This window comes from Catharus ustulatus, chromosome 12 (assembly GCF_009819885.2).
Source record: "Catharus ustulatus isolate bCatUst1 chromosome 12, bCatUst1.pri.v2, whole genome shotgun sequence".
In the NCBI taxonomy this organism is placed as follows: Eukaryota; Metazoa; Chordata; class Aves; order Passeriformes; family Turdidae; genus Catharus; species Catharus ustulatus.
Window position 1 is genome coordinate 7,181,589 of NC_046232.1, and position 27,386 is coordinate 7,208,974.

The 27,386-nt window shown below is 37.8% G+C and overlaps 2 protein-coding genes across 2 annotated transcripts in view; one reads left to right on the forward strand and one right to left on the reverse strand.

The window, feature by feature from the left end:
• Positions 1-7,887, forward strand: part of ADAM10 (ADAM metallopeptidase domain 10) — a 42,443-nt gene extending 34,556 nt beyond the window's left edge. Inside the window, exons 10-16 of the mRNA XM_033070819.2 lie at positions 513-696; positions 1,577-1,727; positions 2,012-2,195; positions 3,705-3,813; positions 4,085-4,305; positions 4,990-5,116; positions 5,586-7,887. Of these exons, the coding sequence (XP_032926710.1) occupies positions 513-696; positions 1,577-1,727; positions 2,012-2,195; positions 3,705-3,813; positions 4,085-4,305; positions 4,990-5,116; positions 5,586-5,680 (1,071 nt within the window). The 3' untranslated portion in view covers positions 5,681-7,887. The remainder of the gene's footprint in view (positions 1-512; positions 697-1,576; positions 1,728-2,011; positions 2,196-3,704; positions 3,814-4,084; positions 4,306-4,989; positions 5,117-5,585) is intronic.
• A 4,193-nt stretch (positions 7,888-12,080) lies between these two features.
• LIPC (lipase C, hepatic type) lies at positions 12,081-26,667 on the reverse strand. The gene is made up of 8 exons (XM_033070769.1): positions 26,458-26,667; positions 24,710-24,889; positions 22,214-22,331; positions 20,074-20,307; positions 18,462-18,704; positions 15,152-15,272; positions 14,273-14,491; positions 12,081-12,174 (listed from the first exon to the last, which is right to left on the reverse strand). Exons 1-8 carry the CDS (start codon positions 26,665-26,667, stop codon positions 12,081-12,083), a joined length of 1,419 nt encoding a protein of 472 aa, XP_032926660.1.
• Between the last annotated feature and the right edge of the window lie 719 nt (positions 26,668-27,386).

The following is a 27,386-nucleotide window of genomic DNA, read 5'->3' on the forward strand; positions in this document are numbered from 1 at the left end:
GTAATGCATTTCATTCCTTACACTGGATATTGTAGATGTAATCACTGGCTGACAGACTCCTGCCCTGTTTTGAAGTTCCTTTGTAACTCCCTCAAAGCAAACAAGAAGAATGGACTGTGGTTTCTGTTAACTCCTCCTGCTTTTATTCTACAGAATGCTGATTACCCTTTTGTGATCATAAAGCCACTCTTTTTAGGAGATGGCAGTTTTTCCAAGTCACTGTTCATTCTGGAACATGCACTTGGGGGTAAATTATCAAGAATGCAAATAAGATGGAACTTAAGAAATTAGATACTTACTAGTATTGTCTTGGGGGAAATAAAAACAACAATAGAACAAAGAGAACCCAAAATCAAACCTTGGGTTTTCATATAGTTTCTGTATTGTAAGGAACCTGAAGGTGTAAGATAGTGGTTTATTTTTATTTTTTTAAAATCTGTGTTAAGGCTACCAAATCTAAGTTACTTTGCACCTGCCATGATTAAGATAGTTGTAAAATATTTGTTTTGCAGCATGATTCTGGAATGGAGTGCACTCCTGGAGAGTCCAAGAACTTGGGACAGAAGGAAAATGGCAATTATATCATGTATGCAAGAGCTACATCTGGAGACAAACTTAACAACAATAAATTCTCAATCTGTAGCATTCGAAATATCAGCCAAGTTCTTGAGAAAAAGAGAAATAATTGTTTTGTTGGTATGTATTTAATCCTTCTGAAAGGAGAATAGCTAAGATACTACTGTCATGCTTAATTTATTTTTTACTTTTTAATTTATCTTATTTTTTTAAATTTACTGAAAGATTTTGCAAGTAAAGAATTTAATTTGAGATTTCCAGTACTGTCTCAAGCTCTGGGCTGGCCACCACAGAAACAGCAGGACATACTGGAGTGAGTCCAGCCAAGGGCCACAAGGATTATTAAGGGATTGGAACATCTGACATATGAGGAGCATCCAAGAGAGCCTGTTCAGTGTGGAGCAGAGAAGGCTGAGGGAGGCTCTTCTCTGTCTTTGTAAATGCCTGGTGGGAGGGAGTAAACAAACAGGGTCAGGCTGGTTTCAGTCATGCTCATTGTGAAAGAGCTAGAGGTAAGGAGCACGTATGAAACTGCAAGCAATCTTATTTAGACATGAAAAAGAATTTTATATGAATTTTTCTTTCTGGAGTCTGATGTGTGAGCTCTTACAAATTCTGTGAGCTCGTAGGTTTGCACATCTACTCAGTAGGTTTGGCTTTTGGAGTAGTTCATCCCAGTACCATCGACCTTTGCCTTAAAGTCCTCTGCTTTAAAGGGGTGCAGGAAAAGATGCATCTCCCTGGGAGACTGAGCAGAAAGCTTGTTCTTACACTCCCACTCTTATCAGGCAAAACCTTTTATTGAGAGGCTTAAAATTCTATGAATTGTGGGAATGACTAAACTGGGTGTCAAGCAGTAATGCAAGTTGACTTGAGCCCTAGTCTAAAGTCCAACTTGATCAGGCTCTTTCAGTCGTAGTTAGCTGGATGCTTGTTAAGGTTTATAAGTCTTGCATATTCTTGCATGTGCTTTGTACATAAATTTACTGGTATTTTTCAGAGTCTGGGCAGCCCATCTGTGGTAATGGGCTGGTTGAACAAGGAGAGCAGTGTGATTGTGGGTACAGTGACCAGTGTAAAGATGACTGCTGTTATGATGCAAATCAGCCAGAAGATAAAAAATGCAAGTTAAGACCAGGCAAAAACTGCAGGTATTGTGCCTATGTGTTACATTACACTTTAATTTTGGGCATTTAGTGGGAACTGTAATGGGGATTTCAGAATGTGAATCTGCTTACCTTCATTTTTATGAAAGCACTGATTTTGTTTAAAATGTATGTAAGCATAATTGTGCTATGGGAAAAAGTATTTTCAAGTCATTTTGATTAGTACAAATCAGAAATTTGTTGAGTGCTTGAGTAGGTTTCAGGGTGAATAGTTTATTTGGAGTGCTTCATGCTTTTTCTTGGCATCCACAATCGGTGTTTCTCTGCAGCCCCAGCCAAGGCCCGTGTTGCACTGCCCAGTGTGATTTCAAATCGAGGACAGATAAGTGTCGGAATGACTCTGACTGTGCTAAGGAAGGAATGTGTAATGGTGTCAGTGCTCTCTGCCCAACATCTGAACCCAAAGAAAACTTCACAGTGTGCAACAGGAACACCCAAGTTTGCATAAAGGGGGTAGGTTTTTACAGTCTTAGGTAACTGCTGATGTATTGTGAATTGATATGATTTCTGTAATTACTGCACAGGAGTGCAGGCTCACTCTCTTTTTCTGTATAGATGTTTGATTTATTGCTGTCAGTCAAAATAACAGTGGAAGTACACCAAGGATTAGGAAGTAGATAACAAATCCCAAGGTAGCTGTACACTCTGAAAAAGTTACATATAAATTTTTTTGTAAAAAACAGGATTATGCAGGTGTTTTATTTTCTAGTGCCACCTTTTCACTTTTCTTCAGTCTTGGTCAATAATTCTATTGCCTTAGAAAACCTGATATCCTGTCAATATGTCACAGTTGAGATGGACGCTCCATAGTTCATGTGCCAATAGCAAATTTTACCAAGTGTGGCTCTCTCTGTTACATGATTTTCAAAAACCCACTTGGTTGGTCCCAGCTGGCTGTATTTGGTTATTCCCACCCAGCTCACTGGCCCATGGCTACCTGTGCCCATGCTTGCAGGGCTTGGCTGGCACCTGCTGTTTGAATTCCAGTCTCCTGGCTTTGCTCAGTGCCTTGCTTCTAGGGATGTTCACCTCTTTTCCCCAATGGCATAGACTTGTCGAGTTGTACTTGGGGCTACCCAGAACTGTGAGGCCTCCAGGTCAGGGTTAACCACCACATCAGTAGAGCTTGAATTTGCTTTATTGGCAATACACAGGTTCTCCAAACATGTGCATACAGCACTGATGTGCAAGCATATGGAATTAGAATGGTTCTGAGCTGCCATTAGTTTCCTGGGTTAAAGAGAACATGGTAGTTGCTATAAAATATTGATGGGAAGTCTCTTAAAAATTGATCTATGTTTACTTGGAAGCAAACATAAGCAAAAATCATCTTCTTAAAGATCTGTAACTTGTGTTCCTGTAAGTTTGTTTTCCAGAGTCTAGGATTTTAATCAAGTACTGCTTGTAATATTTTTCAGCTAATTTATAACCATGCTAAAGATAGAGGAATTGTATTTGTATAGTTACTGATTTTGAAACAAAATTGTAGATTCACTGAACTTGGAGTTTGAAGGACCTTCACACAGTGAAGTTAAATGCAGAATTTTTTCTACCAATAATTACAATTTTCCAATAGAATTATTTGTGTATTCATGCATTAGATTTATTTTTCTAACCATGGTTTTGAGTGGTATTGTTTCAGTGTGAACTGTGGTGCTGTGGGTGTTTTGCAGAGTACTCTCAGGTTATAAAACATATTGTGTTAAAAAATAAAATGAGGTAAATAATCTTTTAAAAAATTAGAAAATATACCAAAATATTGACGTAGATAAACTAATAATTTTTGTTTATAAGCTTTGGGAAGAAATTGAAGCAGCTGTTTTTAAACTCTTTTTAGATCTCTTTTTAGCTCTTTAGACCTATGGTTATGCTTTCAGATATTAATTTTTGATATCTTTCCTAATGTCAGTGTGGTTGAAAGTGAAATTGATTTTTGTGTTGCTGTGCTTTTGTCTCCCACAGCAATGTACTGGCTCTATTTGTGAGAAGCACGGCTTGGAGGAGTGTACATGTGCTAGTTCAGAAGGCAAGGATGATAAAGAACTGTGCCATGTCTGCTGCATGAAAAAAAGTAAGATTTATCTGAATCATAATTGTAGATAGAGCAGGAGGGCTCTGAGGAATCTGCTGATGGCGTTTTCATTTTGTTAGCTTTGAGAGCATTTTGTTCAAACGTTGTTTCAGACAGACATTGCATTGTACTGTGTAGGAAGTAAACAATATACTCTGCATTTTTACAGATTAATAGAAAAGCATTTTGAACTATTAAACACTAGGGTGGGTTTTCATGCATAGATGTTTTAATACAATAATGGTTTGATTAACTTGTATTCACTTTTCAGTGGACCCAACTACTTGTGCAAGCACAGGCTCAAGCCGATGGCAGGAATTCTTTAATCGTGAAACCATTACTTTGCAACCTGGATCTCCCTGCAATGATTTTAAAGGCTACTGTGATGTGTTTATGAGGTGTCGGCTAGTAGATGCTGATGGCCCTCTAGCTAGATTAAAGAAAGCAATTTTTAATCCAGAACTATATGAAAATATTGCAGAATGGATTGTGGTAAGTATACTTTTATATTACAAGTCTAATCTGAAATGTTCTTGGTAATCAAGATTCACAGTTGATAAGTGCTGATATGCAGAGTGCCTCAGCATTCTTCCAAGTATAATTAGCCATTGTTTTACTAGATTTTTTGTACGCACCGTGTGCGACAAGTAAGTGCTAGATTGAAGGGAATGGAAACAAATAAGAGTAACTGTTAATACCTCTATTCATTCACATTTTAATTTACTGTTTTTTCATGTCTTTACTCTTCATATTTGAATACTCTGACTTCTTTTAAGGAACTAAATATTTTGATATTTAGCATTCATCATTTTTATTGTGCTAGATGACACTTTCATAATATTATACTGGAAGAAGAACTAGAGTGAAACACTTTTTGGGAGCTGCATAGACAATTTTGTGTAAGCTGTTGATTGTTTTAGGCTTATACAGTTCTGCTGGAGTGCACCTTCTGTGAAGTACCTGTCTAATACTGAAATGGAAGTATTGGGGCTTTTATGTGGAAGAGCTCTGGGGACTTTCTTTCAAATGTTAGGCCGTATATTCTTGGTGATATTTCAGAAAGCTTTATTATGACTTCTAAAATGCAGTGAAAAGCTATATTCAATGTTCTCTGTCTCTTGTGCATGTGTGCCAGCCCCCATACAATCTTGTTGTTGTTGTGGTTTTGTTTTTTAGGCTTATTGGTGGGCAGTGTTGCTTATGGGAATTGCATTGATTATGTTGATGGCTGGCTTCATTAAGATATGCAGTGTTCATACTCCAAGCAGTAATCCAAAGTTGCCTCCTCATAAACCACTTCCAGGTGAGTACTCCAGCTAATTATAGAGAAATGTTTTCTCCTCAGCTGTTTAGTTCTAAAGAGAAATTTCAGGTGTTTCGACCTACAGTTCTTAGTCTGGCACTGTGAAACTACAAATGGAATTGATGCCAGTGAAACAATTGATTACAATCTAATTCTTGTCTTATTTTCCTATAACATAATATGTATATGAAAAGAAAGCGTTAAAGACTTTTTCCAGCATCAGAGTTCCTTTTATTTCCTATTCCATGCTACATTTTGTAAGAATTAGCCTGTTTAAGGAAGTACTGTTGAGATACTGAAATGTATTCTGTGTGTCCTCCGTGCCTTTACTCATCTAGTTAAAACTTTGCAGGTCTAAATCTGAAGCCTTCCAGAAAAACACTTATTTCATTTGTATGGCCAGGGCAACTCTTCTGGAAATAGAGTTTTTAAAATAAATTTTAATAATGGCTACTTTTCTTTGAAACAGGCACTTTAAAAAGGAGGAGACCACCACAAACCGCTCAGCCCCCACAGCGGCAAAGGCCCCGGGAGAGTTATCAGATGGGACATATGAGACGCTGACTCAGCTTTTTGCCTTGGTTCTTCCTAGTGCCTACAATGGGAAAACTCACTCCAAAGAAAACCTAATAAGTCATTGACCCCAGTCTAACTCTCCAAAATTGAAGAGGAAAAAAAAAAGCATGATATGCCCTCAAAACAAGTGGAAGTAGTTAATTTTTAATGAGAGAATCTTCCAGCTCAAAAAGAAGAAAAGTGTTTTTCTTGAATATTTTTAATTTAGTAGGACAAAGTCCTAGCATATCATGATTCTTTCCCCCTTCTGTGCTCTTCATTGCTGCATTTTCTTCACTTGCAGGCAAATATGGCTGTAGTAAAACTTTTACTCAAGAATTGAGGAAAAAGATTTATTTTTCAACTGCCAGACAAGGCTAGGAAGCTAGACCACCTCAGCATTGGAGACATTACTTGTCAATGTATATACATTGTTATATGCAGACATGTATTTCTAACGTACACCGTACTTGTGTGCAATTGTAAACAAGAGAATTGCAATATGGATGTTTCTTTGTATTATAAAACTTTTCCGCTATTAATGAAGAAATTACTGTTTAATTGACATACTCAGGATAACAGAGGATGATGGTGTGTAGTGGTCAAGGGTCCTGTGATGCTTTACACAGCAATTTTGAATCCAATCACACTTTTTTTATTGTTATAAAAGTCGTTTCAAGCACTCATTTCATCTTTATCCAACAGCTGCTAAGACTCAGCGAACAAGCTTGGATGGTCTTAGAGAGGTTTAACAGGTGTTCTGCAAACTTTGCAAATGTCAGAATGTTTCAAAAATGTTTTATGTGTCTTCCTTGTAGCTCAGCGTAAATATTTTTAATTTGTCTGATTATTCAGTGAAATAATGAATAGTTAGATCAAATGTTTCCATGCTTTATTAGAAAATTCTGCCTGTTATTCAACTTGTTTTAAAAATTGCAACCACTTTATTTGAGCTCTTCAGATATTCTTACAGTTTGGTGATCAAGTTCATGTTCTAAGGGTTGTGGAAAGAAAGAAAAGCTGTAGTTTTTTCTTTTGTTTTTTAATTTATCAGGTGTTTGGATAACTTTTCAGTATGATACTGTTGATTGATAACCACTAGAGTGATTTGCCTGGCTACTGTGGCAGAGCTAAAACTGTAGTTAGGACTACCAGTTTTCCCACATTTATACCAGTAGTGAAGTTCAACAGCACAGTGTCCCATTCCAGAGTTTTTATTACGAATGTAAATAATTGGCATTTTTAAAGATGAAATAAAAGATGTCTTAAGGTGCTTACTGCTATGCAGGAGATGAAAGGGGGCATTACAAAATGTTTAAGCTTGTGATGTATTTATTGCTTGTTTTCCAAAAGCACCGAGGTAATTAGAGATGCAAATGGCTATAATTTTCCTGGCTTTGCTTAGGTGAAAATTTACTAAGGGTTGGACAGGCTTCCTTTGTTTTGGGTTGGGTTTTTTTTGTTGGTTTTTTTTTTTTTGGTTTTTTTTGGTTTAGTTTTGTTTTGTTTTTAAGAGTATAAGGTTTACACAATCATTCTCATAATGTGACGCAAGCCAGCAAGGCCAAAAATGTTACAGAATATAATGGGATCTCTTCCTTGTAAACTTGTACAGTATGTGGTAACTTTTTCAAAATACAGCTTTTTGTACATGGTTTAGAGACAAATTTTGTACATGAAACCCCAAGTCCAATAGACTATATAAATAATTCTAAATGATCTTAACTAGTTAGATGTGTACGTAGTTGCTTTTAAGTCATTTTCAATACATTTGTTTTAAGACTGTGCAAAGATTGGAAGTGGGTTTGCATTTCTAAAATGGTGACTTTTATTCAGCAAGAGTTCTTAGTAACTTCTTGAGTGTGGTAGACTTTGGAACATGTAAATTTTTTGCCTGTAATGTTATCCTGTGGTAGGATTTTGGCAGACAAATGTTGCCCTATTTTATTTTGAGTCTAAGTTAAATGTTTTTTGAAAACAGAAATGTGCACTGAACTCTCCACTGCAAGTCAAGATGTGGTAAAGCCGAAAGGAAGTTCATGACAATGAAACAGAAATACTACTGTCGATTTCATGTCCACTGTGTTTTATACAGTCTCTTTTTTTGTTCACTTTGGAAATTTTTACTAAAAAATGCAAAAAATAAAGTATTGTGCAAAGATATGTAAGGTTTTTTGAAACTTGAAATGCATTAATAAATAGACTTGATGAAATCATCTTCTGAAGATCATTTACTTGTTGAGCCTTGAAAGCAAAGAGGAGTACACAAATTCCACTTTACTTGATTTTGGCTTTTTCTGTCATGCCAAAATGTAGTTGTACTATCTCTGTCAAAGTGCCCCTCTCAATTTTAACATCCTGCAGTTATATATGTAAGAATAAATGTGCTTGTGTGGTCTGTTTAGGGAAAGCCATGAAATTAATTTTAAATTACTTACACGATCACAGGAATAAAACTTTTCTTACCTTCAAAATGAAAGCTAATTGCTGGTGGGATATTCAAGCCTGGCATCATCATTACTGATGGATACCTTTGGAAATATATTTGGAATTGATATGCAATACTCTGAATACACCATTGGTGGATGAGACCTACAGAAAGAGCAAATGTGCTTTTTGCAAGGTGTTTTAAAACTGCTAAGCTGGGTCTCTGGGTTTTTGTGTGTGCTGCATGGTTGATTTAAGTGACAAGACTTCTTTTAAAAGCCAGGTCCTGCCAGTTCCATTCTTAGAGCTGTTTGTTGAGCATGGCCTGCTTGCACATCTGTTTCCCGAAGTGAGCAGGGTGGACTTTGATGTTATCAAAGCATACTCAGAGTTCCTTTCTCACAATTCTCCCCCCACCACCCCCGTGACTTTTTATAGAAGTGCTTCTCCCTGTAGCTAAATAGCACTGTCTGTGCAAAGGGCATTAAAAGAAAATCCCTTGGAGCAGAGCCCTTTTGCAAATCCTCATAGAGGTGGTGGTGGTGGTTGTGTTTAAATCTCTGTGTAGGAACACAGACCAGAGGGATGGAATAATGCCTAAGCAGCTCAAATACAAGTTTCATGTCTATTTTAAAATATAAGTGAAACAAATCAGTACATATTTTTTCTAGCTAATATTTGATATAATCTTATTTGTACCTATTAATTTATTAATCTTGCATTTTTAATATTTTAGTTATTAAATTTATACATTTGCCTTGTGTAGAAGCATATGTAGTATAGTCAAGAATGGTGTCAGCATGACAAGGGCATCAAAATCCTCTTAAGCAATGAAACTTTACACCATACCATTGATGTAATTTGGGTTTTAATTAGTGTTCAATATTTCTTCCAGGAAAAACACAAAAAAGAAGAGGTTTTTATTTCTGAATATTGGAGGTTCATTATTACAGAAGGCGATGAAAAGGGCAGCAGCCATTCTGTCACTCTGAGCTGTGTGTGCTCTGACAGGAGTAAGCACCTGGTGACTTCCAAGGTCTCAAGTCAGCTCTCTGGAGTGAGACAGGAATAATTCCAAGGAGCACAGAGTAAGGCACCACTATCAGGCACTTGAAATTGTAGGTATGACTTCAGTTTTATGTTCAGGCCTGGTGAGACTGAATATATTACAGCTTGGGCTGTATTCCACTTTTATGTCAGCAATTAGTGTAATGGCTGTCAAAACAGGGACAGAATTTATTTCAGTATATGATTTGTGAAAAATGGCATCAGGAGTATCTTCATATCTACAAGAGTTCAAATACTGAATGTTCTTTTTTAATTTTCCCACTTTTTAAAACCTTTCAGATTGTCTTATCTGAGGTTGTACCAGCCTCTCTTTAATTGAGAACTGGAGAGTATTTTTTCACAAAAAAAACAGAAGTCATCAAACTGCAGTATCCTCATTTCTTGAGTTTCAGCACAATATAAACACCTCTGACCTTTCTTCCACCTGCTTTTACTGAAGTAATGTCTGGTGCCCCTAAGCTTAGATCCCTTTATCAGTCTTCTTACCAAGTAAGTGATAGTAATTTGCAAGAAATGCCACTATTGGTGTCTGAAATGTTTCTAAGAGTGTAGTTTCTGTACTGGAGGAGTACAGCCCAATTCTTTTTAGCTTTTGTCTCTTGCTCTTTCATCCTTCAATGTCTGAAAAAGGCTTTGTTTGAGGAGTAGACGTAGGATTTGGTTTAGAAAGCTTATAAAATTCATAGCTTAGAAAACTGGTGATAACTGATGTAAATGCAATTTCAGCAACAGTATTAAATTATTTTCTAAATAGACAAGTATTTTATAAAAAAACCCCCTGTGAAACAGAAATGGCAGGTCTTTAGCTTTTTGCAGAAGCAACAATTCAATTCTAGAAACAATCTAGAGATGCCACACGTACTTCTCTCTGGGTACTCTCATCTTCCATTGTGCTTTGGAAAACTAAACTGACCACGTTGTTATTTGTTCCTTGCCTGTCATTCTGCAGGACACGGTCCATTGTAACTTCACGCCCCTAAAAATGCTGTCGCTGGGTCTCTAGCAGCTGAGTCTCTCCAGTGGATTATAGCTACTGCAAATGTGAAAAATCGATGGAACAAAAGGCCTTGGTGCTTACCTAACTCTCTCAGATCCCTTTGGCTGAAATTCCCTTCTGTGCATGTTCCTGCTTGACTCAGCTATTATACTTAAGCAATTGATTCTTACCCAAACACAGAAAATATTACAGAGCTCTCATAAAATAATTATGTTGCAAAATTTAAATATTTGAGATAGCAACCTGAAGCATGAAATTAATCACTTAAATTGTAATTTTTGACACAGAAGGTGGATATACTTTTGTGTTTAGAAAACCAGTTTGCTTCATTGAACAACATCTTTCAAAGCACAAACCTTTGTTTTCAGTGAGGAACGAAGGATTCTTTTGCATGGAATTTGTATTTAAATAGATTTGATTTGTCTAATCAAGGTGTTACTCCTAAGAGCCATTTTAAATGTTGGAACAGCTTCTGGAATGTACACCTCAGGATGGACAACAGTTCTTGTTTGAGATCTAAGTATGCTTCAGTTCCCATTGTGGTTTGTGAGTCTTTCTGATTCTGTATTGAATATTCTTGTTCGTTTAAAGGGATGGTAGTTATTGAAAACAGCTTGTAAAAGAAGTTAATATTCTGGATGGTTGGCAGAGATCCCTGCATTCAGCATCTGATCACTGTTCACTGCTTGCAGGACCTGCTCAGCTTCTTCATTTGTCGGGCTATCTAAATAAATCCCACTTGATTACTGGTAACATCTGGATATTTTGATTCAAAGTTCCCTGCAATATCTTGGTATTAAAAAATGTGCTTTGCTTCAGGTCTTAGCAGTTTCTTGCATATTTTTTTACCACCTAGAGAACATTTAAAACAAATTACATTCAAAATTCACAGTTCAAGAAACCTTAATTTTTAATGAATCTTGTGCTTAGCATTAAAGTGAGAAATGAATACAAATATATTGATTTCTGTTTCAGTACGCACAAATCATAGAATAAAAACAATGCGAGACAATGTTTCTTTTTGATGTTTATATTCTGACATAGCAAACAAGGGAATTGTATGTTTGACCTTACAAAATTTGTTTTTATGCTCTGAAGCTGTTTGAAGATTCAACCATTTCCATTTATTCCAGCAGTTTAAAGTCATGACAAAATCTGGTATACAGAGATTTATAATTGAAAAATCTCAGACTTACCTGAACAGATAAATGTGATTTAAATGCAAAAATTAACTGAACTTAGTTGTGCTCAAATTTTGTGTAGTATGCTAAGCATCATACAAATAATTAAATTGCTAGTAATTTAAATCAGTTCTTTAGTTAAAATAGTTAATTAGCAAAGCATTTTGAAAGAGAACAAGGTTTATTACAGAATTTTTAGATTGTACTATTATTGGGGTTTTAATTTGGTTATTAGAGCATTTTATATTTTTATGTCTATTTGGTAGTATTTTCTTTTATGAACTATTTAACTCTCCATTAGGAAATAATTTAGCAAAGTTTTAACTGATAGTCATAGCTATTAATGTTTCATAATGTTTACTGGGAAACAAAGTTTCTTTTTTTCCCCTTACATCCAACAAAATTAAGTTTTTCAAAGGCTGACTGAAATTATTTTGTCAAATAATATTTATATTTCTGGTGAGCTGATTTTTTTCAGATTTTAAACAGTTGAAAATTGACAGTTGCCTTGATGATACTGCTCATTGATTGTTTTCAGAGTATGGTCCTAAATGAGCAAAGTGCATATTTCAGCTTACAGATGACAAAAATTAAATATCTTAATGTATTTTTTCACCATCTCTGAAACTGCTAGGATATTTGATGCTGTGATTTTTTAAAAAACATTTTACTAGATGTATCATAATTAATATTTTGGCAAGGATTTGCCTTTTTGTGTTCTTGCTCATTTTCTGTTTTATGTCTGGAAGAGATCTTCACAACTCACAAATGTCTTCTCTTGGGATGGATGAAGGTGAATGTTGTCAATGCTTTGAGGGCAAAATGTATATCTGGAAAGAAAAGACAGCATGAGACATAATGTTGGTTAGAAAGCATAATGTTAGTTAGAATCTCCAATTCTTTAGCCAGTTCTTTATGATGTCTTTTACAGGAAGGTATATTTCTGTTTTTATGGGCTTGTGAGGAAAGAGTTGTATCTGCCTGCCAGACTGTAGGTACAGAGGAGAAGCGGAGCAGGCAGCTCTGGGTACTCAGTGCATTGTGCCTCTGTCTCCCTGGTGTCACAGTGCACACAGTTCTCCACAGCACACCCTCACAGTCACTTGGGCTTTAGCGTCAGTGGGGCAAAATCTGCTCTGTAGGATAGCTGACTGTAGGATGCTGGCATCAGCAACTGCATATGCTGCAGAAATATTTTAAACCAAATATTGGAATCTGGTATCTTATTGCTCATAATGGTCTGTTTGTTAACTGCCTATGCTGTTACATCTCAAGTCTTTGCCATTAGATAATCTAACAAATCGAACTTTCATCATGTGTACAAAGATCACAAACATCTAGAGGTAGAGAGGCCTGGAGATAAAATATTGTCAACTGTTGAAATGTTTGAGAAAGCACAAGAGAAGTCAAAATACATTTTGTGTTCACTACCTTTTTAAATTATTGAACTTCTGAAATTGCTAGTTCTGCAATACACCATGTTTGGTCTTCTGTGGAAGGCAGAACTCTACATACCTTTTTTCTTTGAAGAAAATACTTTACCTTGAGTGTCCTTTGTTTCTCCTTTTAGAACCACCAAATAATCTTTCATTCCCCCCCTCCTAAACATTAATGCAGTATTTCAGTGATAACTGAATGTCACTGCCCAGATTGCAAAGAACAAAACCCAGCACATAATCAGCATCCACTAAAAGCTTGGCACAAAGTGCTTCCACTTGCAGCAAAAAAACTTCTAAGGAGCATTAGGTACCTGCAGATGCCAGCATTTTTTTTTTGTCAGCGTAAGTGCCCCCCTCATTTAAAAATTTCCTAGATAAGGAAAGTACATCAGCTGTAATTGGCTTGTGCCAGGTCACTGGCACAGCTGCATTGGATAAGAGCTTCCTGATTAGGAAAATTACTTCTCACCTTCATAGCTTTTATCTCAAGGTACAGGCACCTGTATCTAAACAGAGCTCCCTAGTTTGCAATGTATGCTTTGCTTTAATTTGATTTGCCAGCTAGGTCAGTACTGATTTTGGGTGGTGGCTTTTAAAATAGCAGGAGATGTTAGAGAAACTCTTTTTATTTTAATGGCAGGAACATGTGCCAAGTGCCAGATTAGGAAAACACCTCCAAAATAAATTTTTAGGGGGATTCAACCTAGGAGAATATGATACTTTCTCTGCCCCCCAGCACACACAGCTTGTCTTATGAAATGTCTCTTTAAATTGTCTAATTTGTTTTTTGTGTCAATATTAAGGAGATGCAGCTCTGCCAATAAGAGTTGTTCCACAAGAATTCTGCACCTGTTGTGGTGGTTAAGAAAGGGAATGTATCAAGGAAAAGTTGCCTTCTAAGACTGAGCCTCAGTTACAAGGTAAGGCATGCTCTTCTCATTAGCCTTAATTAAACTGCTCTGTTAAAATTTCTCAAAGGATTAAAGCAGTGAGAATCATTACAAGTTTTTTGTTCTGTCTTCTGGCTGAAATTTTTCTGTGTAGTAGGCAGTTTCAAATGTGTTGTTAGCATTGCTGTATGTAGACAGCAAGACTGCTCAGACTTGGTGATCCAGTTTCAAAACAATAAACAGGGGAAAGAAGAACACCCAAAATAATCAGAGGACTGTGTACTAGAACACATGATCCTTCTGTGAGCATTTTCAAGAATGGTGATGCTGAGTTTCTCTAGGAATAGGTATTGAAAGTCAAATAAAGAAGATTTGGCATATTTTTTGTCAGTGGGAATCTGAATAGTTCATGATATTAACATTGGAATCGTTATTTATTTTGCATAGTATCTTGTTTCATTGAAATTTCATCTGGTCCTTATGGAGTGAGGTAATTACATCTGTTGGTATGAGTGCTGGGGCTCAGATGCTTATATTTGAACTGGGATAACCTGAGTGCTGAACACCTGTGATGTTACTGAGTCTCTCATCACACTTACTTTTGCTGTGTTTCCCCTGCTTTCACTCTTATTTCCTTCACTATAAGCCCTGGGCGACGGGTGCCTTTTGTCCATGGTATTATGGTTTGAAATGTGTCCCAGATATTTGCCCAAACTGGAGCTCCTTCCCATTTGAACTTGATCATTATGAGGTCACCAATATCAGTGTCCAGGGTGATGAGAAAGGAGTAGGTTTTATTCCCAGTAATACTTTCAACTCTGCAGAAAACAAGATGATAATAATGCTCTTAGTTATTACAAATTAAAGTGAAAAAAGTTGCATTTTCCCCCTGAAAACCAGAGAAAGAACTATTTCCTTTTCCAGGAAAAAACATTAATGTCTCAACCTCTAGGTGCAAAAAAGTGATGAAATATGACAACATGCTAAGAGAGGAGCAGAAGTGGCAGAAGCTTGAACAGCTGATAAAGCAGTAGTGGTTTCTGACAGCAGAAGAAAAGGTGTCACATAATAGCATCTATGTTACAACTTCTGCCTGTTAGAGCAAATGCTGACCCACACTCTTGCCTTTGCTTTCATTAATACAGATAATAAATATTCAAAATTCTTTATCTTAATTACAGATTATTTTTCATTTGTGTTTTAACTGATTACACCTCTCTATATTAGCCATGGGATGGACCAAAGTAAGCGGACAGAAAAATTTCCAAATTTGCTCTTTGTTTTCTAACAGTTTTTTTCTGCACAAACTGTATCATCATTGTAAGAACTTCTGACTTTCAGGGAGTATGAGTGAAGAGAGGACAATTTCACTTCACTGTACTAAATAATTTCCCTCATAGCCTGACTGTCAATGTGATATGATATTACAAATTGGCATCTTCTGTCACATGCACAGTTACATGTGATATAATACTCACAGTGGGATATGCAGGTTATTAGCATCCTTCTTAGTCCCTGCCAGAGACATGGTGAAAGCTGGGGCCATTGGCTTGCCTTGGATTTCATTGATGATGTGGATCTTGAACTGGTAATGATACACTGTAGGGAGGAAGAATTTGCAAAAATTGGCAAAATGAATGATCAAAGTGACAGTAGGTTTCTTAGGCAAAATAATTTTGCCTTTCAGAGCAGAAAGTTGATGGTTATTCCATTGTTTTTTTACCCAACTAATTTGTTGAAATTAAAATATTGTCATATTTTCTGGTTGTTGCTGTGCTGTGTAATCTGTTAGTGTTTGAGGCCCTGTTGCTTTATTTAAAGGATGGAGAAAAAGGTAATCAGTGTTGAATTTCTTTTTGGGATAAAATATTCTTCCAGGGGAAATATTTTAGCTTTTCTGAAGCTTAATTGTCAGAATTTCTGGCAAGCTGTTTATCTAGTGACCAGGCAAATCCTTGTGACTGGGCATGACTAGAGATGTATGATACAGATCAAAGACCTTCTGTAATGTGGTCAGGCTGTTTCTCTGATCAACTGGAAAATTGCCCTGCAAAACAGATGACTCACAAACTTTCCTTGACTGCATAATGATACGTTGTGCTTAACACACGTCTGTTAACAATGTCATTAATGCTTTGAGGTCTGGGGAGTTTCTAGAACAACACTGTTCAGGAAAGTCTGAACTGAGCATGAAAAATGCCCAAGAACTAACCCTTTTGATATTTTGTAAATTATAAAAAAGAAAACCCTGACAACATACATTTCAAGCATGTGCATACAGATACTGTCAGCTACATCTGAATGTCCAGAACTCTTCTATCTGCTCATTCTTCCAGAAACCTTCTAGACAAAAAATAGATTTAGATATGAAGGAACATTATTGCATGCTAGTTTTTGACTAGTGCCTCTTTACCCACTTCAGTCTTCACTGTATCTGAGAATGGCTCCCTATACTGCTAATGGAATAATCTTTTTATGCATATGCATAGTTAGGGGTTTTTCTAGGGGTTTTTTTGTGGGTTTTTTTTTGTTGTTTTCTTTTGCTGCTCAGAGTGCTTATGATGGAAAGTATTTCCTGGAACAGCTGTATCCTTTTGTTGTTTTATAGTTTTTGTATGTTAGTGAACAATGTATATTCTTTTGAAAATGTATCCCTCACTAGAAAACAAAATTACTGATTTTGTGCAGAGAGGGTTGTTTACAGTTCACTTTTATAACTAATTTATCTTTCTCTGGGTTTTTCTCTATGTAAAAACTGATTTTTCAATATATGATCAGACACAGCCTAAGGTTTTGCTGTGATTATGGTACTTACTTTAAAGAAAAATAACATAAAAACTCAGGGTCCCATCACAGCTTTATTATAAATGTTAACCTCTCTGTAACAAACTGGGGGTTTTGTTTGAACTGGATTGATGTGAGCTGCAGAATATAATGTCATTAATGTGAAAATTAAATCTTAGATTTTGTGAAGACACTGAGGGTTGTGAAGTGTAACGCTGAGTTTCTCAATTTTCTTCTTTTTGTGCTTCTCCCATGATCTTAGAACTTTTTTTTTTTTTTTTTTTTTTAAATGGATTACAAAGATGACTTTGTAAGCACCTTCCTACAGTTGCCAGTTTGTTTGGGAACTTTTGTGAAAGGAGATCATTGTCTGAGGTACTTTTATCCACATACGTGCCAAAGATGGTTTCTTTATGCAAAGCCAGTTCTAAGCATAAAAATGCAACGTGTTTAATTGAAATGGAAGCCAATAGGACAGAGATATTTTACCCCAAACTGAAACTAGCTCCATATCCAGAGAGGAGCACAACAGTGATCACATCTCTGTGCCCAGGCGTGGGAGCAGCAGGCAGCACATCCCCACGCTGATTCTATGAGGACCTGACCCTGGCTATGCTGGAGCAAGACAACATCAGGAACTAGACGCAGCCTCTGGAGTTTTTAAATCTGCTCCAAGTAGATTCCTGAGCCATTTAAACAGTATTAAGAAGAAATTCAGCAGGTTCAGTTGCTCTGAGTATCGCTCAGGGCTGCGCAGATCCCTCTGGAGTCATCACTGAGTATTTCACAGCTGTGCTAGTGGAAGATTTCCAAAATTATTTTAAAAGTACCTGAATTTTTGCTGGGTTTTGTTTTGGTAGCCGGGCACTGTGGGGAGAGAAGATGTACAATGCCAACAGCGTTTTAAAGCCTTTCTCCCCATCCCTTCAGAGTTCATGCCGGAGTGCGAAACGCTGCCGAGCCCCACGGCCCAGGGCGAGGGGCAGGAGAGGCAGAGCCCTCAGAGGGAGGAGGCCCGGCCTGGCACAGCCCCGACAGCCGGTGCGGGGTGCGGGACTCCCGGGGCCGGGGGCTGTGCCCGGTGTCTGTGCCGGGATTAGGCAGCGCCTCCGGCTGAGGGGAGCCTCCCCCGTGTGTGTGGGGCCTGTGCCCGGGCCCGGCCCTGCCCGGCCGCCCGCGCCGCTCGCTGCTCCCCACACTCCTGATGGCAGCCAGGGAAGGAGCTGGTGAGGGAGGAGGAGAGCCGGGCGCCTGGAGCCCCTGCACTGACAGCCCGTCGGAAGGGGACTGTCCCACATTGTCCTGTTTGTTCTTGCTCTAAAATGTACGTAAACCTTCCTCAACAGCAGCGTTGCACTCTCGGCTGAGTGCAATGGAGACTGGTAGGAGCGCCCTGCGTCCCTTTCAGGCCGTGGCCTCTTTATCTGATCATACTGCCAGAAATCCACACCGACCCGATAAAGTAATGTAGTAGAGCTGAAGCCAGAGTGCCAGTCTTAATTGTAGTGCTACAGCTTAGCCTTGCAAAAGTCCATGGTGTCCTGTTGCTGTCCATTGTTGGAAAAGTAGTAATTTATATGCAATTTCATAGTCCAATTGCAGATAAAATTTGGGGAAACACAAAGCAGGATGTTTTACAAGCCTCCCAGAGTAATTATGCTGCTTTTTTGGGCTTGGCTGTATGCCTGAGTATCTTACAGCAAACCTGCACAGTTCAGGTGTAGGAAAATCCTGCAGATCAGGACCCCGGGCATCTGCAAGCCCTCGGCTCCACAGCTCGCCCAGGGCAAGCATGAATGTGCTTTTCCCCATAGAAATATGAGAGCCAGGGTCTTGATGAAAGGGCATCAAGATGGCCTAATGGGATTCTCACTTGTCTCAGCAAATTGATTATTCTCACAGATTTTATAAGCTTTAATGAATGAGGAAATAGGATCACAAAGCTTCGGCTCAATCTTCCACTTTGTGATCAATCTGGATACTGTAAAAAGTATTCCCACAAACCTTTGAAGGGCATATGTGCTCTTGTTTTCAGAAAGAGTCGTCTGCTTTTGGGCAGCCTTTCCTGCCTGATGTTGTAGCCCAGGGTGTTACATCGGTTCTTCTTACAGCTGAGGCACAGTCCTTTGTTGAAAGCGTTGATGTCGGTGCACCAGTAAGCTGTGCTTTGCTTGTCCTTGTGCAGCAGAGAGTCGATGAACAGATGAACTGACCTCTCATGGGCACATTTTACAGTTTGAGTGATGCCTGGAAAAATGCAACAACAAAATTTTACATGGCTTTGTTTCTTTTTGCCATTTCAACTGCAGAGAAGTACTGTAGCCAGCTACAAACTATGAACCCATGTTGTTTCCCCCCCCCCACCCCTACCCTTTGCATCTTGGTTTTGCCTCAGAAATCATACATTGTAGCAATTTTGCTTCTAGGATAATTCAAAAATAGAATGGTTGAACCTCCATGATAATAAACTTGAATAATTTTCTGCTTAAACTTCTCTAGCCTGACTGTATCAGACTGTAAATATGAACCTTGATTTCATTGTTCTGGCTGGTTTTGTCAGTAGAAAATACAACCTGAGTTGGAGTTCAGATCAAGCCACGTTAAAGGCAGCAGTCTCATTCTGAATTGCTGAACACTCTTGCATTTTGGATGCTTAGGCAGCAATATCATATTTTGTCCCTATTAGACTGACAGACTCTTATGTTGAATTGCAGTTACCACTTGGAAAAAAGGAGCAAAAATTTCATCAAATGCCAATAAAAATATTAAATAGGTCTACTATTATGAGAAGTATCTTTTTGTTCTTTAAGTACCATCAAATTATGAAAATGATTTTGTGCAAATAGGGTGTATGACAATGGACTGCTTTATATGTCTGTTGATAAATTTCAAGCTGATGCTTAGTTTCACGTGTGTCACGATTTATCTTCTAACAGGTAAGGCCCAGATTTAGGCATTATGTGATGGTAGCTGAGAAATACTTCTGCAATTCCATGTGCTGGGTGAGCAGGGCTCTTAGGGGATTTCCAGTGAATATTCCTGGTTGTCACTGCATATCAGGAGCCTTTTCAGTATCTTGCAGCAGTTTCTCTACACATTTATGTTCAGGTACATTGGAAGTAAGCTTCTATAAATAACAGCTAGCTTTGAACACCAGCAGTCAGGTCCTAGAGGGAGTGTCAATTGTGCTGCTGAAGGACAAGGAGTTGGGAAAAGGTGAACTGAGGAGGTGAGTAGTACAGACCTGTGTTTTATTTGATTTGAAGTAATTAATGGCACACTAGACAAATCTGGCTTAATTAGAGCAAATTTTCTCATCTCCCCTACTGCTGAAACAAATGCCATTGAATTATTCAGAGGTTCTTGACAGCAGGATGCTCATGGCCTCATTTTCAGGAGTGCTAGGCAGCTCAATTTCTTACTGGAGTCAGTAAAATCAATATGAACTCAAGACATGTAAAAATCAGATAACTGATCTCTAAATAAGAAAATACCTTGCATATAAGGTGATAATAATAATAATACTTAGATACTCTCTAAGACCACAGTTACATGGTTTCTCAGACAGACTCAGCACAGCTGCCCTGCTCCCTCCCTCTGAGCCCTCGGTTCTTACCAGCGATCCCGTATTGTGCAATGTGGTTGTATACATGCATGATATGACAGCCAGGCTGGAAGGTGCCTCCGTTGGGATAAAAGTCAAAATGAGCCACAGGCTGCTTGATGCCAACACTGAGGCCCATGTGCTGCTTAGTGAAGGTATGAATTGCATCTACAAAGTTTGCATCATCTGGAGATAAACGGTCTGTTGGTGACATCCCTTCAAACAAGGGACCGGCAGGGTCAAGGCCTGCAATAAATGCAAATAATCCCATTTGTCATACTGCAGAAGAGCTGTTCTACTCCTGTGTGTTATAAATGTCTGAAAACAGGCAGCGTCTGGTACTTTACAAGGTCTTTCTTTGATGGAAACAGTAAGAATGCTTGTCCCACAAAGGGTATGTGGTTACGCCTGAAGCAAACACAGTAACAAACACTAACTGGGACCTGCACAAGGACACAGGCCTCGGGACAGACGTGTTTGTCAGAGACAAACTGTGCTTGCTGCCAGTGTCACTTGAGGGACCTTTACGTAATTTTGTTCTTTTGAACTCTAGTGGTAGAGTGTTTCACAGACTCTTTGGAATACACCAGTCCCACAACAAGGTTGACTTTTAACCCACATTTGGGACCTGAAACTTTCTAAAGCTCCACTTACTGCTTAAAAGACCTATATGTCTGCTAGATTTTATAATTCTTCTGCTTAAAAAATCTTCAAGGCAGATTATTACAGTATTCAGAGAAATAATACGCCCTCTTAGGGAGTCTTGCTGATTTTTGCTTTCTGGACTTTTTTGCATGGTGCTCTTCTTGGTCGGAAATTGATTTAGGAAGAGAACTTTGTGCTTCCTTTAAAGCTGCATTCAGCTTTGAGGACAAGCTTCTTAATTTGATATTCTCCAGTTGGTACTGTGGAATAATATAGTTGCAAAGATATAACCAGACAAGACAGTAACACAGGCAACAAGTAGGGAAGTCCCCCAAAGGCATAAATTTCTTTTTAGCTGTAATAACTTTTATCACTATCAATTTTTGGAGCTTATTTTTACAAGTCTGAAAAAATTTTGCTGAAGGATGCATATAGCTGTTACAGTAAATAATTTTCAAGGTGTTATGTTCCAATAAGGTTTGAACGAGCAGGGCTGGGGAACTGTCCTTCAAGTTCTTCAGTGCATACACTGGTGTAATATCATGACACCTTTTGTAAAGTCAGCTTCTTGGCATGCAGGCACTGCCACAAGAACCAGTGGTGTAAGAGACTGTGGTATGTGGCAATGAATCCAAGATCAAAATTGTGACTTCAAAGTACAGCCATGGGTATTTGCCTCACTCCTAGGTCTGATTAAAGTAAAATGTTTTCTCTGATAAATGTAGCTAATGTGGGTCTTGAGTAAAATGCACTTCTGTTTTCATTTTCATTTTGTTTGGGTTTTTTAAGCTGTCACTGTGCATTAGATGAGGTACTGTATACAGTGTATCAAAAATATTATAAATATATTTTAATTGCATTCATAATTAATACAAAACATTATAGAAGGTTCAGAATGTCACTCGTCAATCAGATCTTAGGGTTAACTTTGTTTACTCTAAGCATCTACTAGGGATACTCTAATGATATGCTTCTAGTAAAATGGAATCCAGAACTTTCATTTTTGCCACAGGAGAACTATTTTGAATTCTCTACATGGGCACTGTCCCTCAATTAAAAACTCAAACACAGTCAGACAATTTCCTTAATATATTTTTAAAATTACTCACTGACAATGAACAGTATTTGAATGACTTTGGGTCAAGACAGTGGCCAAAGATCCAAGGTTAGTGGCTAACATTTAGTTTAAGGTGTTACTGGGAATGGATAGGAGATAAATTTAAGCAACATGCAGCTTGAGGCTTTGGTTTATGATTTCTAGTCCCCATGCTTCTGTATTCTGTATGTCATAATTTGGACTTAGGCAGGAAGAATCAAAGACAGAAATGCTATGAGACATAATTTTAAAAAATATTGTCATTAAGTTTTCTGAATCTAATTTCTAAACCAATGAGATGAAACTTCTAAACTGTGCTGAATATTACTGTTCAACAGCATTGATATATCCAATATCTTAATAACTTGATTCAGTTGACTGTTACTTTTCCTAAAGGTGTAAGTCTTTTACCTGTAATTCTTCCAATCTTTTTTGTACCATTGATAAAACTTCCAGCAAATCCTGAAACATGAGCTCCCAGACTGTACCCAATTAGATGAGCATTGCTTCTGGAAAACTGAACAGTTTCCTGGAAGACAGTGGCAACTTGATTTAGATGGAGAAATGTGAAAAGCAAACAGTGAAATATCTATTACAAGCTTGGAATACTGTGAATTATAACACAAGAAATTTGTATGTTGATGGTGGTTGAATGAGGTGCATGAATCATTCAGTACATTTCTATTGGCTGAGTGTTATTTCTTGCTTCTTTTTCATGCAGCAGGAAAATGCCCAATATTTGGGCACTGCCACTTCTGTGCACAGGAAAATCATCAACACAGTGGAATTTTTGCTGTTTGTTGCAACAGTCATTTGATGCAGATGTTCACAGCCTTTTGTCTGCAACATTTGGTTTTCCTGTGATTATAAAATGGATATCTGTTCTTTAACTTTGGGGTAAAACAATCCTCTATAAAAGTGCTTTTTTTTTTTTTCCCTGAGATAGCAGCACAAGTCAAACTAAAGGGATCAAAATATTGATTAGACATGTTAAATGATACAGCAATGATATTTCTTGTACAAAGATGTGTGTCTGATGTGTAACAATCCTATTGAAACAGAATTGCCTTTCTTTCTACCTAATCCATGCTATGTACATCTTAAGCATTTCACGTGAGCTGCAAGACTCAAAGTTTTTCTGACTTGTAAAGAAAATGTGGCATATTTTGCTTGCAGGAAAGACAAACCTCACTTTTAATTTCTTTGCGGATGTTGCCTGTTCCGGTGGAGTGGCTGTGCAGTCTCAATACCAATCTCTTCTGAAGATGAGGTGAAACTTGACAGACTTCTTGTGAGAGACACAGCTCTTAGAAATCACAAGATCTGACCAATTTTCTTGTCAGCTGATGCTGAAGTAGATGCTATTGAGGCTGTTACTGCTCATGCCCTATTGATTCTTGGAATAAGAGCACTAATATTTACTTATTGTTTATTGTTTATTAAAATGTTGTGCAGCACTGCAGGTTTTGTTACCTCCATTGAGAATCTTTGAAATAATTACCTGCCTGTAAGCAGACAAAAGCATAGCAGAAAGAGTTGAAATGAGGAGGTTTTAACTGTTAAACTCTGGAGGGGTGCTTCTCAATACAAGGAACATTTACTGGTTAGACACACTCAATGCTGTGAAAATTTATGCTATATTTAAATTCTGGAACACACCTCAGTACAAAAGTAACTACCTAAAATACTGGAGCCATGAGTAATTTATTCATGCCTTGATTTGTTTGTTGACACTAGAGAAATCACAAAATATCTTTATTGACAATGTGCTGTGTCCTCCTGGGAACTGATCAAAGTCCACCATTTGATTTATTCAATAATTAAATAGCTTCAAAAAATTCCTTTAGGCTCCAGCAACTTAAACTATATTTGAAAGCTGAGTTTTCTTCTAATATCACAATGAAAATAGTGACTCTGACTTTCCTGCCTTATCTTTTGTGCCTGTTGTCCCTAACTGGGTGTGGTACCTGACCACTTCCTCTAGCCCTGCCATTCCTGCTTAGGCCTTTAATGGTATTTGCTACAAACCTTTCAGTACAAACCTTTCAGTAGATTTCTCTTTCACCTTAGACCTCACCATATATAAAGTAATGTATTCAAAAGTTCATTGTCAGGCTCAGAAGTTTAATTTCATTTCAAATTAAGTAGCTCAGTATTAGAGACAGATACTATAGGAGTTGCTTAGAGTTCCTGGTTTGTATGAGTGATTCTCACTACTGTTTGCTTTCTGCCTTTTCTTAAATTGTGCTGGGGACCAGTGACCCTCTGCAGACTTGGCTGCAGCCTTTTCAATCCAGCCGTGGCACTACTTCCCATGTAGCAGAAGTTTTGGTAGATAGTCACTGCATTAGTGTGACTCTGTATTCACTGCTACCTCCATGTCATCTGCTTTGTGAAGCATGACAGCCCCCTTGAAAGGTCTCCCTTTACATTCTGGATCTCTGAGCCATTATTTTATCCTAATCTTGGGGAAACTGGAGCAAAAATCAGACACAGTGTTGGGATTGAATTTTGCATTAAAAGCAGAAGTTGCACACAGATAACATAAACTCATTTTCCTGTACTAATGCCTTGCAAATGGTGATGTCTGCCTGTTTTCTACCTGTGGTGTCAGCTGCCTACACACATACTAATGGAAAAGTCAAAGTAGCAGGACACTGTCTTGCCTCTAAAGATATATAAAAATATTTTCATGAACAAGACCACTTGCTTTTTCCTCTTGTATAATGAAGGTTTTGTGAAGCCATATGAAAGTTTATGGAAGAAAAATGTGCACTTCATTAAAGAAAGGTGAGTGTCTGAAATGAAAGCATTGGCAAAGCATAGTTTTCCAGAAAGGCTGTGGAGTGTAAGAACAAGTAAATACATCTTTTCCAGAGGAACATGTGTCGGTGTGGGGGTTCTCACCTCCAGCCACTCCAGGAACTGTGCTATCTCCTGCCCCGTGGTGCGTGTGTTCTGTACGGCAATGGGATAATGCTGGTGAGCCAGTGTGAGCCAGTCTGCAATGATCACATTCATTTGGTTATGCTGAGACTTCAGAGCTGCTGCCATTTTCCAAATCCAGCTTTCTAATATCCCATCCACCTGTAATAATTGAAAAAAACCCCAAACAATAAGAAACCATTGTTACGGGAAAGCAGTCTCTGCCAAATATTTGTTGTGAAAACCACAAGGAAACAAAAACCATAGTATGGATAGGGAGGGGTTAATGGTGATAACTAGATTTTAGGGGCTTCAACCTTCTTCAGTGCTGAGAATCTTTAGGTTTTGGTGAACCAAGAAAATTAGGAGTCAGTATAATAAGGATATAATAGTGTATGTTTTGTAATAAGAACTCTTATAAGTAAAAATGATGTCCCAAAATACTTTAAGTCATCTGGAGATAACTGGTAGTACTGGTTAAAAAGACAGTCAGAAATGCCCAGGAAATGTCTGATTCCATTCAAGAGCAGCTATCCCTGTAAGTATAAACTAAAAGTGTTGGAGAAGGGAAGCTGGAGGATTGCAGGCCAGCAGGCATTTGTCATCTCTAGCCATTCCAATTTGAAAACTGCTTGTGTTGAGTCATTCTTTTTTGAATCCTAACCCTAGTTACAATTTTCTTGCATGTTTCTGATTTGATGGACTAGAATCTATCAGATTTAATTGTTATTCTAGTGGTATGTATTTCCTCAATTGATAAAATAGCTTTATCTCTTCTAGTGTATTAGAATTTGGGAGTCTCAGATCTGGATTTTCACACACACTCCTCTAAGAGTCCAACATCTCTGCAGATTAAGTTAATGTGAATGATGAACTTCAATGGCAGCAGCTTCAGGCCTATGGTTTGAGGAGGGTGTAGGTTTTGAACAAATTTTTCTTTGCAGGCTTGGCTATTATTTATTAAGGGAGCTAAATGTATTTTTCTTACTTGTTAAGGGAGTTACGTGCATCACATGGGATGATCAAAGTTCTTCTGCATATTTGCAGATGTGCAAGAAAGATCCATTGTGCCACCTTATGTGATTCCATGGGCTCTAGGAGAATTCAAGGATCTGTTAAAATTACTTAGTTTCTTATCCTGCCTTTTCTTTTGTTTCTTTTCCAACTGAGAAGCTGATGAAAAGTCACTCTTAGTATTGGCATGCTTTTGAGAAAGTTTTTTTTAATGGTGAATTGGTTTTTTTACAGTTTATTTGGAAGCAGTTCAGTGGTAATTAATTGATGTTGAAGGCTTTGCTTTCAACTGAAGAGGCTTGTGGAGAAGTTCTTTTTAAAGGTGTATCCGTGAGAAAGATGTGGGGACATTGTGGGTACTTTTCAAAAATCTGTAAATATCTGGCAGTGAACATATCAGAGAAATGAAACTGTTATTCAGCTCTCCAGGGCATGGCACATTAATTCAGCTACTTGTTTAAGTTCTGCTGGCTTTAAACCAGGGCTGAATTTAATCCTTGGCATGGGAGTCCTGTGTGAAAAATTGCTCATAGACTGTTCCTGCAGAATCTGTCGGGAATATCCCCGTTGTATTTTTCTAGCCATGATAGCTACCAGTGAAATCTATCATCTTTGTATCACAACCTTACTTCTGAAGTTGCTTCTGTAGCAAAATGAGAAGGAAAGTATATCTAATTGGATGTAATATGAAATAAAAATAAAATGTGAGTTCATACCGACCAGCCATGGACTATCATCACCAGAGGAAGAGAGGCATTGAAACTGCATTTGTCAAGAGTCTCCAGCTGATTAACAAAAATCTGGCAGTTGCCTTCATCTGTATAGAGTCGGAATTTGGTATATAAGTTTTGCTGATCTTTCTTTGTTGTAGTGTGTTCACTCTGTGATCCCAGTGCCTCTGAAATGAAATTTGTGACAACAGTCATAATAAGAAGGAATTGAAAACCTGAAGAAGTTACTAGTGCACATTTTGTGAAACAGTAAATGAGTAAGCTTGGAACTCTTCCTGTGTATAATTGTAGTTTATTCCAGCTGGGGCTAAGGTGTACATTTTGGGTCAAAAAAGTGATCTCTTTCAAAGTCTGGGATGGTTTAGATGTGCCTCTATGTGAACAATAACAGTTGCACAGGAATAGTGATCTGATTGCTATGGGCCTTTGTAAATGCTTAAGGATTGTAAGATCACATACAGGGTTATGACTTCACCATGGAGTGCATGCACAGACAGGAACATTCAGAGGCTCTTAACTCTGCAGAGCATTTCTACTAATGTGCATTTCTAGTAATTGCTGAACAAGCATCATTACACTAAAATAACCATTTGATTCAGGGCTATAACTGCTTAGAGACCTGGGTGACTGCTTAGAACTAATAGACCACGTCATAATGTTTTTTTTTTTCTCTGAATAGGCAGGATGAAATGTTTTTCTTTTAGTTGTAATATTTTTGATGATTTTGTTTTTAGGTAAAGTAACTTGTTGTATTTAGGAGAGGATTTTCAGAAATGCCTAATAAGTAAGAAACTGGAGGCAGTGTGAACTGTGGTCTTACATCATCATAAGCTTAGAAGGAAAAAAACAAAATATAGAGCATTTGCAGAAAAATAGAGTAAAATAAAGCAGAAGCTTACAAATAGCACCTTGTG